Source organism: Oncorhynchus keta, chromosome 13 (genome assembly GCF_023373465.1).
Source record: "Oncorhynchus keta strain PuntledgeMale-10-30-2019 chromosome 13, Oket_V2, whole genome shotgun sequence".
NCBI classification, from domain to species: Eukaryota; Metazoa; Chordata; class Actinopteri; order Salmoniformes; family Salmonidae; genus Oncorhynchus; species Oncorhynchus keta.
In genome coordinates, this window is record NC_068433.1 from 39,162,054 (window position 1) to 39,173,397 (window position 11,344).

The window sequence follows — 11,344 nt, forward strand, 5'->3', positions numbered from 1 at the left end:
TTGTCTAATTCAAATTGCATAGAAATCTGATCCCAAAAGTCTATATTTGTTTATAGAGGCGGCGTGCGGACCGCTGTACGAGGAGACAAAGCAGTGTCTGTTTTTAATTGCATTGTTTTACATCTACATTCTCGTCAGAGGTCTCCCTGGGTGCTGAGTGTGTTGTAAAAAAGAGGTGGGCTAGAACTCGATTTTCCTTTCTCTTGTTAACAATAATTGCACTAGTTGGTGAGCAGACAGGAAAGAAAGAAAGAACGAAAGAACAGGCGTATGCAGATCGCTGTTTGACGCATCCACTTTGACTTGGAGAAGTTCAGGTACAGTAGTAGCACTCTACAAATCAACACTACATCGTGTGGCTGTCACCAACAAAGTTCCCCTGTGAGTGTCGTATTGCCGTACGGGCCGCCGCTTGTGCAGCACTCGCACCCTAAAATGCAGAGTTAGTGAAAAATAAAAAAAGAGATGAATAATTCAACAGAGATCAATAAGTCACCGTGCTGCTACTTCTCTCTCCTTTCTGATGCAGATGGAAGGTAATGCAGGAGTTATCTCCCCGTAGAGCTGGATGTGCAGGAGTCTCTTCTCCTTCTTCCCCTGGAAATGTCACCGCTCCCTTTATTTTATCAGATGGCCCGACATTCGGTGGTTGACTCTTCATGGCTGGCTGCTGCCTGTCACACGTGGAGCGACTGTAAGAATGTAAAGAGCCAGAGCTTTGAGAAAGGGGAAGGGAAATCACTACTCTACTGTAGCAGGGGCAGGAATGCAGGATCAGTCTTTCTCTTAACTCACCTGGGTGCTTCTCCAAGAAAATGCTTGTTCACTCACTGTTCACCTACAGGGATACTGTACTGTGTGATCATTTGGGTGTGTTAGGGTTGTAAATCCTCTTCTTCAGTTCTCCTTTATTTGTTAAGGTTCCATGATGGCAGTACAAAAAAAGGACAGTTACTGAAGGTTTACCCTCGGGATTCCGGTATCCGTTCTGATGGTATCAAAACAAGAAATCTTGAGGGTTACAAAAAAATGGTTCTTAAGTGACTTATTTGATACTTGTCATGAGCACCCAACATAACAAAGACAGTCAGTACCTTGAACGTTCTAAACATCCTTCTCATACTCAGAATCTAGCTGTAAAACCTTAGTAGAGAATAAATGGCATGTTCTCAGTCAAACATGCTGAAAGCACAATAAGTGCTCTCTAACTGAAAAGAGAGGAGTGTGACATTTTAAATAACTTTCCCCATCCAGCTCAACCTCAGCCGCTGCCCCAGCCAACCGCCTCTGCGCAGGGAGAGCCCGGCGAGGGAGAAGATGCTGCTTCTGACAGAAGTCAAAATGGCCACCAATCCTCCACCGGCCTGAGTAACGGCAATGGAATCCGCCGGCAATGTTCCTGTGGGGCGGAGCAGCACAGGAAGCAGCACCCATCGCCCGGCGTCTCCCAGAAGATGCAGAGCCAGCTTCGTTCCAGCCTGTCGGTCAACAGCGACAGCAGCAGACGGAGTAAGGGAAGCTCCACCGGATCTCACAAGCCTGGGACGTTACCAGAGGGTGAGTTATAAGTGCTGGGCGCCTACTGTACACACACACTCTGTCTTATATAGAACACACTCTCTCACTAGGAGGTAAGTACTGTGCTCCAACTTAAGGTCATTAGAGTCACTCACAGACTAATAATCACACAATGAACACACATCCCTCATCTGCTTGGCTTGACTTTCCGCTAGCACTTCATCAACACCTTTAGTGCAGGTCTTCCACCATTAACATTCCATTTGTCGAGAGGACAGAAAAGACGGCCGAAAATTGACAGATTCTCTCGGTTCTCTTATTTTAATGATGAAAGTGTACTTTCATTTGGTCAAGACCTGCTTCGTATGGCTTTATTTTCCTCAACAACAACCGAAAGGATGTATTTTAGAATTCAGGGGGAGCCATCATTTTCTCAGGTGTTGTGCGGAGGTGAGTGCAGTAATGAATTGGTGTTCTGAATGACTAATGGTCAGTAAGGTGTGACCTTCTAATGAGGATGAGCCGCCCAGGGTGCCTACTAAGTGTCATCCCTCCTTCCATACCACCCTCCCTCCCTCTGCATGGGCCTATGTCGGTCCTCCAGTCTCCAGCCTTACTGTGGCTCCTCATTAACATTGGCTCTGACTGTCTGGGAGTCACACGCATCCTCTTTTTACCTTGTAACAGCTGTCTGCTATCTGTTATCTGCTATCCATTATCTAACCTGCCTGCTGCTCCCTGCTTATCATCACCTCATCTCTGACTCCTCTCGCTTTGTCTTTTACTTTGTCTTATAGAGGAAGAGGGAGAAAAAATAATAGATGATAAGTGTGAAATATGTGATACAGTGTGCTCTAAAAGTATTGGGACAGTGACACATTTTTTTATTATGTTGGCTCTGTACTCCAGCACTTTGGATTTCAAATGATATAATGACTGGGGTTAACTTCTTGGCGCTACCCATCCCTTTCACAGGATCATTTTCGTCAGCAACCGTTGAATAGCATAGCGCAACAGTCAAATAATATTACTACAAAATATTCATATTCATGAAATCACAAGTGCAATATTGCAAAACACAGCTTAGCCTTTTGTTAATCCACCTGCCGTCTCAGATTTTGAAATTATGCTTTACACAAACGCTTGGATTGCTTTCGCTGTAAGTTTATTGATAGCCTAGCATAGCATTATGTACACTTAGCATCAGGAAGCTTGGTCACGAAAATCTGAAAAGCAATCAAATGAACCGTTTACCTTTGATATTCGGATGTTTTCACTCACGAGACTCCCAGTTACACAACAAATGTTCCTTTTGTTCCATAAAGATTATTTTTATACCCAAAATACCGCCGTTTATTTGTCGCGTTATGTTCAGAAATCCACAGGAAAGAGCGGTCACGACAACGCAGACGGAAATTCCAAATAGTCTTCATAATGGCCACAGAAATATGTCAAACATTTTTTAGAATCATTCCTCTGGTAGTTTTTAAAATATATATTCGATAATATATCAACCGAGTGTGTAGGTTTTTCAATAACAGCGGGAGGAACAATGGCGGCTTTACTCTGTAGCGCAAAAACTCACTGAGAGCCCCCACCTATCCACTTACGCAATGTGATCTTTCACGCTCATTTTTCAAAATAAAAGCCAGAAACTATGTCTAAAGACTGTTGACACCGTAGGGAAGCCAGAGAAAAAGGAATCTGGTTAATGTCCCTTTAAATGGAGGATAGGCATGCATAAGAACAGAAGGGTTTCAAAATAAGAGGCACTTCCTGATTGGATTTTCCGCAGGGTTTCGCCTGCAATATCAGTTCTGTTATACACACAGACAATATTTTGACAGGTTTGGAAACTTTAGAGGGTTTTCTATTCTAATCTGTCAATTATATGCATGTTCTAGCATCTGGTCCTGAGAAATAGGCCGTTTACTTTGGGAATGTTATTTTTCCAAACATAGAAATAGTGCCCCCTAGCTCCAAGAGGTTAAAGTACAGACTGCCAGCTTTAATTTGAGGGTATTTTCGTCCATATTGGGTGAACCGTTTAGAAATTACAGCACTTTTGTACAGGGGGCCAAAAGTATTGGGACAAAATTCAGCTATGTGTATTAAAGTAGTCAAAAGTTTATTATTTGGTCCCATATTCATAGCATGCAATGATTTACATCAAGTTTGTGACTCCTACAGACTTGCTGGATGCATTTGCTGTTTGTTTTTGGTTGTGTTTCAGATTGTTTTGTGCCCAATAGAAATGAATGGTAAATAATGTATTTTGTCATTTTGGAGTCACTTTTATTTTAAATAAGACTATGATGTTTCTAAACACGTCTTCATTAGTGTGGAGGCTACCATGATTACAGATAGTCCAGAATGATACCCTCAAATGAAAGTTGACAGTCTGCACTTTAACCTCGTAGTCATTGTATAATTTAAAATCCAAAGTGCTGGAGTACAGAGCCAAAACAACAAAATACTTTTGGAGCTCACTGTAAATTTGTTTTAAATGAATTGGGGAATTTGAGATTGTTTGTCTTCACCAAGGTTAAGCTATTTGAAATATGCAGCAGATTGACAGTAGAGCTAAGGCTAACAAGTTATAGAGTTCCCTATAAATAAAAGGTATGATACAAGTTAAATATTCACCAATGATGTATTCCACAGGCGTCATGTTTTTCTTCCATGTCTTAATTGGCAAAGAAAAATAGCAGCAACAGTTCAATAAGTCTCATTACAGCTTTTGTGTTGGTTATTCTTCGACTTGTGTTTTCTAAATCAATATGTTCACACTCGAGTATTTATTTCCCGGCGTATAACAGCAAGCTGTTGTGTTTTAATGTTTACATGGATTACCATAATCTGTTTGCCTGTGAAATTAGCTACTAAACAGCCCCTATGAACACTAGAAGAATAAAGCTCCACTGGAAGAGAACCTAGCTCAGGGGATTCTAGAGCAGAGCATTCTTGGCACATGTTCTCTGGCACTGAAATGAAGCTGTGATAACAGTTCTGTGTACGCTACTGACTGAAGAGCCGTTTACCGCTCGTCTTTTAGTCAGGCCGGGTTTCGTTTGGGGCCTTTTGTGGTTTTAATTTGTTGTGTAATCAATTATGATTTGAACTCCTTTTTAAGGCCTTTGTGGTGACTAATTTGGAATGCTTTCTTTGCGCCAACTTCACATCTTGGTTTGTCTGTATATTCCCCGTAGCCACATGTTTGACCCTCATTCATGCATTATGGACTTGCACTCTAAAGACTACTGCATGGGGTGGGCTTCTCTCAATCGCTATCTCTCACCCTCCCTCTCTCCCTCCCTGTGCCTGGCAGGCAGCTAGGCAGTATACTGGCCCTCCACCCAACAGTCTCTCTTCATTTGAATGTTTTCGCTTGGCTCGATGGTGTGCACCCATTCCAGCTTGTTTTATGTCATGCTGCTCCCTTTGGAGTTTTTTCCAGATGTCTCAAACTATTTCCTCTGAGGCGCTCGCCGCTGTTTTTGGCCCTCCAGAATCTGGGCATCTTCGCCGCGGCCTGACATTAAACATGAACGCTCTCTCACTGAGGCGGTGTCAATTTGTGCCGTATTTTTCTTTGTGGTAGGAGAGATGTCTGGCGTTCTTGTGTACATGACCCAGCCCCCCTCGCCCCCTTCTGTAAGGTTTTCACTAATCGCTGCTGTTGAATTATACATCCAAGTGAATTGCTAACTAAGATGCCCCAACTGCTTGATGCTATGGACATTATTTAGATCATTTTGTATCAGAACATAGTGTACTGTGCTGGTACTAGCTTAATTATCGTAAAGCGTCTTTCAAGGTTTTAGATGCTTTGAGGTTTCATCATTTGACATTGGTAAAGTTCTGCTTTTCGCTTTCTCTAGCGGTACAGAGTTTTAAGTTCTAGAATACGGAACACAATAATTATGAATGTTTTTTTCAATAACAATCATTTCAAATGCGGAAATATGATACTTTTGTTCTAAAGTGTGTCTGTTGTAGTTGCCTATGATAATCAGCGTTCAAACATCTTGGTGAACCCGTTTGTATCGTTTCATGTTTGCATTCTCTGATTTGTGTCCAGTACAGCGCTAATGGTCAAGCTTTGCGGCAGTCAAAAGGGAGTCCTGTCTTTCTGACAGGCTGAGAACGTCTGATGAAAGTTATGCAAAGACACTGATTGTACTGGCATTTTTCTATCCATATCAATGTCTTGCATCTCCAAAGCTCTGCTGGGCCTTGACTACAGTGTGGGTAGAGGTGTAGAGGTGCATGCTCTCAACGATTTTATTTAGGGACGATTTTTCAAATTTTCATAGCAATCGATAATCGGCATTTTTGGACGCAGAGTATGGCAGAGTATGGCAGAGTATGGCAGAGTATGGCAGAGTATGGCAGAGTATGGCAGAGTATGGCAATATTTAGACTTAGGGTTGCCACGGTTCTGTATTTCACTGAAAGAATAAACGTTTTGTTTTTCGAAATGATAATTTCCAGACTTGACCATATTAATGACTTAAGGCTCGTATTTCTGTGTGTTTATTATATTATAATTAAGTCTATGATTTTATATTTGATAGAGCAGTCTGACTGAGCGGTGGTAGGCAGCAGCAGGCTCAAGCGTTCATTCAAACCGCACTGTCCTCTGTTTTCCAGCAGCTTTTCGCAATGCTTGAAGCACAGCTCTGTTTATGTCATCAAGCCTATCAATGCCTGAGATTAGGCTGACAATACTATAGTGCCTATAAGAACAGCCAATAGTCAAAGGTATATGAAATACAAATGGTGTAGAGAGAGAGTCCAATAATAACTACAACCTAAAACTTCTTAACTGGGAATATTGAAGACTCACGTTAAAAGGAACCACCAGCTTTCATATGTTCTGAGCACGGAACTTAATGTTTAGCTTTTTTACATGGCACACATGGCACATAATTGCACTTCTTCAACACTGTTTTTGCATTATTTAAACCAAATTGAACGCGTTTCATTATTTATTTGAGACTAAATTGATTTTATTTATGTATTAAGTTAAAATAAGTGTTCATTGTTCATTCAGTATTACAAATATATATGTACAAATCGTCCGATTTAATCGGTATCGGCTTTTTTGGTCCTCCAATAATCTGTGTTGAAAGGTCATAATCGGTCCACCTCTAGTGTGGCGGGGAGAACCTTCACGGCTCCTTGCATGGTACAGAAAACAGCATGTCAGAGTAGATCTGTGATTTTAGTACCCATGATTTATTACAAAGATGTCTCTCCATTCATTTCAACTAACATTGTTTAAAATGCTTGCATGTGCTTTGATTATTTGAATTCTACCTGTTCTTTACTTATTGTTTTGCCTAAATCTGTCCATCCATCTGTCTTTTAATTTTTTTTTAACTGTGTACCATCTGACTTTCATGTAACGGATGTTAGTGCATGACATCACTTACATTCTGTTAAATTTTTTAACACCACTGAACAAAAAAACGGAATAATAAATTCCACGAAATAAAACAGCTGTTTTATTGGTGAAATAGAGAAGAGGGTTTTCCATCCGTACATTGGAAAACAACAGTGATTTGGCGTCATGCTCACCAGACACGTAAAAGGTCTACAGAGGTTAAATGTTAATCAGTGATGAGAGAAACGGCAGCATTAGCACAACAATTTGCCAGGGAGAAGAATTCGGACTTTGCTAATCAGCTTTACGTAATCAAGTCTGTGCATTTGCATGATAATGCCCCAATTATTTAGAAAGCTGCTAATCAAAACCCAAAAGTGGAATTCAGTCCCTTTGGAATTTTCCCTGATTCCATTTGGCTCTCCTTCCTCCTCCCTGCTTAGTCAGCAACTTCTACTCAGCTTGCACTCTCTCGCACCTGAATACACACACACACACCACACACACACACACAGTTTTATCCATAGAGATATAATATTATACTATTGAATATACTACTGTTGTTCCAGTTCATTCTGTGGTTTCATCTGTTTTGTCAGTCAATAGTGATAGTCTTATCTTGACTTATTTACTGTAACGACGTTATCATACAGTACGTGTCAAAGTAATTGGCCAGTCTGATTTGTGACTGTATAACTGCCTGAGCCCTGCTCAAGGCTTCTGATTACAAAAGACCAAGGATTAACTCGCTCTGTTCCAGGCAGGGGTTTTAATCAGATTTTTTTTCCCACCCACTGGCTTTTAAGACATTTGTTTTTGTTTTCTTTGTATTTGATCATGCTTTGTGTGTGTTTTTCATCCATCCTTCATCCTTTTTCATAATCCTCCACCCGTCTCTATGGACATGGTGTGTGTTGGACCCAGACTGCTGTGTCCACTGCATCCTGGCCTGTCTGTTCTGTGAGTTCCTGACCCTGTGCAACATGGTGGTGGCCCAGGCTAGCTGTGGCACCTGCACCTCGGAGGCCTGCTGCTGCTGCTGCTGCGCTGAGGACATGGGAGATGACTGCAACTGCCCCTGCGACGACATGGACTGTGGCATCATGGACGCCTGCTGCGAGTCCTCCGACTGCCTGGAGATCTGCATGGAGTGCTGCGGCATCTGCTTCCCCACATAGGAAGGACCATGATGGGATTGGGAATGTTGGTCGTAGTGCTACTGCTACCTGTATTTTACGCTCCAGCAGAGAGGGAGGGAGAGGAAAAGTGTGTGTGTGGGCTAATTAGGTGTGTGTGTTTAGCATATGTGTGTGTTTACAAGTGCGTGCCTTCGATTTAAGCCCACACAGAGAGATCTATTAATCTACACTGGGCCTCTTTGCCAACATGGCCAAGCAGGGGCCAAAAATAGTTTTATAAATGCTTTTTGTTACGTACCACAAGTATAAACATGCTATATGAACATTTTTTTTATTTACCAAAGTGTGTGTTTAAATTTGACCAATATGTTAATCAGCTCTTTAAAAAGTATTACCTTAGATGCCTTATTGGATAGGAAGATCATCTCTATAATTTCAGGAATACTGTCCGACAGACATCTTTGCCTTGAAAGTTTTCTTCTTTTTTCACTACCAAAATTCCTGACACTAAACCAAAGGAATACATGTTCTACCTTGATATTTAGCAGCCTTTTAGTGTGTTTAGTCAGTACTGTATGACACTGTAATAACTTTGATGTTTTTTTGGATGTGTTTTTCCTACTCATATTAATACACCTTCAATTAGAGGTATAAGAACTACGAGACACACATTCGTGGACAATGTCTAACAACAGAACAGCTGTAGTTATAGTCCATATCTACTGTAGTTTGCAAAACGATACGTTTTGAAAAGCTCCATGTCAAGAAATATTGGAAAGCTTCATGTAAAGAAAGTTTGAAGATCAGCACTAAATCGGGTAGATTAGTGTATACCTTTTTCTGTTAATGTATTTAATCCAGATATCAGTTTTTGTTCTATAACATTTCAACTATGTAAATAATGTACGTGCTTTGTAGGGCACGTTTTAGTTGTCTTTCGGATTCAAGTGTGCTTGAGTTACATACAAAACTGCACAAATGGAGCTCCATTATGTATAACCAATGCTAATCTCGGACACCCACAACTAAAATCTCTGTTGCTTGTCGTCGCATCCCAGAGTCTTTTGGAAGATGTTACGAAACCATTTCTCTTACGTAGTCTGTCCACGAGAGACTTCTGATAATATGTACCTGTATCAACAAATCTCTTTTGGGAAGGATTGATGGATGACAGGCAGGGTTAACCATAGGGTGAACATGGAGTTCAAGGACATCTGGGTTGTCAGGCTTTGGAGTATGCTGCCATTGCTGTTATTAGATCAGAGGAGATTTTGATTTCGGCCTACCGTCAACAGTTCACTCCAGATATGAGTAGTAGTATTCTTGTCTGATTGTTGGCCTGATATAACTAATGATTAATGCACATTTGAGTTATACTGTAGCGTGTGCCCTCACGCAATGTTAAAGCCATATTGTTGGAAATAATGGTTTTAGTCTATCCTGAAGACCCTCACCATGGTTTTCACCTGTCAGTCTTTCAAGCCGTGAATTTACTGGATATACATTGGATATACTGGCTTCCTGGAATATACAAGGGATGAGACATTTTTACGACTGGTGAATTGCGCAACATTTTATCTTTGTCATAACATTTTGTTCCCTACAATCATTGTTTTATATTGTTGTCAATTATTTGCTCAGTCTTACACTCCACTTTGATTATATACTGTACGGTACTGTTAGTTAGACTGTTAGACTGTTAGTTCTGTGATGTTATTTAGCATGTATTTGGGATACTGCCTCAGTATTACTTGTTCAAATGCACTCTTTAGTAACAGAAATTGATAAGGAATTAAAACATGGCTGACCCTGTTTGCCATAAGCGGCTTTTGGATTACAAGTGAATGACTCAACACAATAAGGAAATATTCTGGACTGTCAGATTCAGAGAAGAGAATCTTAAACTAATGAACAACATTTTTTTTCAGCAGATTTTTTTTCTTCTGTGTATCAAGTTGAGTTTGGTGAATCACTTTCTCAGTCTCAAAGATTTGCTTTGATGTTGTTTTAGTGATACTTAACACAGGGACTCATTAGTGTGTTGCTTTTCTAAATGGCAAAGTTCCTTCACTTCACACCATCAAAGATAATGTGCTGTCAGATCTTAGGCTTGCTTCTCTAATGGTGGATTGTCATTATGTTTAAAGGAGTTGGAAGGACACCTCCGCAGCAGATAGTGTTCAGTCGCACTCTGTATGAAACTAAGCCGCAGACCTCTTAACATTCGTATGATTAACTAACACGGTCTTTCTCTGGATATTTTCTTCTGGCTATACAGGCCTATGAACAGGAACAACACTATAGATAATGTGAAGACATAGTATTTACATGTATTTATCTTTTTTTCCCCTCTAACTGTAGTATGTTTTTATATTCTTTCCACTAGTTGTGTATATGATATACTGTACCGTCTTCACCATCTTCTAGAATACCTATTTTCACTGCATTTAGCATACAACACAGTTTGTAGGTTGTTGTACATTAATTCAGAATCATGTCTGAAATAATAAAAAATATAAAAATAAGTATGCACATTGTAAATTTGACTTTTTATCGCTTGTCTTCAGATTTGCTTTGAGCCATTTTGTAACAATTCCTGGCATGGAAGCAGATCCCTTGGCACTTTAGCCAACTGTTTTGTCACTCCTTTTCATGCCATACATAGCATTGGCATGAGATTAACAGGATGAACACATGGCTACAGCACAAAACGATCTGCTCGTAAGCTACCATGTTATACATACAGTGCATTTAGAAAGTATTCAGACACCTTCACTTTTTAAAATGTTGTTAATTTATAACCTTATTCTAAAATGTATTAAATGTTGTTCCTCATCAATCACACACCACCTCATAATGACAAAGTGAAAACAGGTTTTAACATTTTTTGCAAATGTATTAAAAATACAAAACACTTTATTTACGTACACATTCAGACCCTTTCCTATGATATTTTCAATTGAGCTCAGGTGCATCCTGTTTCCATTATCCTTGATGTTTCTACAACTTGATTAGAGTTCACCTATGGTCAATTGATTGGACATGATTTGGAAAGACACACACCAGTCTATATAAGGTCCCACAGTTTACAGTGCATGTCAGAGCAAAAACCAAGCCATGAGGTCGACGGCATTGTCCGTAAAGCTCGAAGACAGGATTGTGTTGTCACAGAAATGTATGCCGAATTGAAGGTCCCCAAGACTACATTGACCTCCATTATTAAATGAAAGGACTTTGGAGCCACCAAGACGACTGACCGCCTGGCCAAACTGAGCAATTGGGGGAGAAGGCCCTTGGT

The 11,344-nt window shown here is 40.4% G+C and overlaps 1 protein-coding gene across 2 annotated transcripts in view; it reads left to right on the forward strand.

The window, feature by feature from the left end:
- LOC118392308 (myoD family inhibitor domain-containing protein-like) overlaps positions 1–10,571 on the forward strand; it is a 28,420-nt gene extending 17,849 nt beyond the window's left edge. For both annotated transcript variants that reach the window (XM_035784153.2, XM_035784152.2), the window contains 2 exons: positions 1,255–1,557; positions 7,832–10,571. In XM_035784153.2, the coding sequence (XP_035640046.1) occupies positions 1,255–1,557; positions 7,832–8,085 (557 nt within the window). In that variant the 3' untranslated portion in view covers positions 8,086–10,571. The remainder of the gene's footprint in view (positions 1–1,254; positions 1,558–7,831) is intronic.
- Positions 10,572–11,344: the final 773 nt, after the last annotated feature.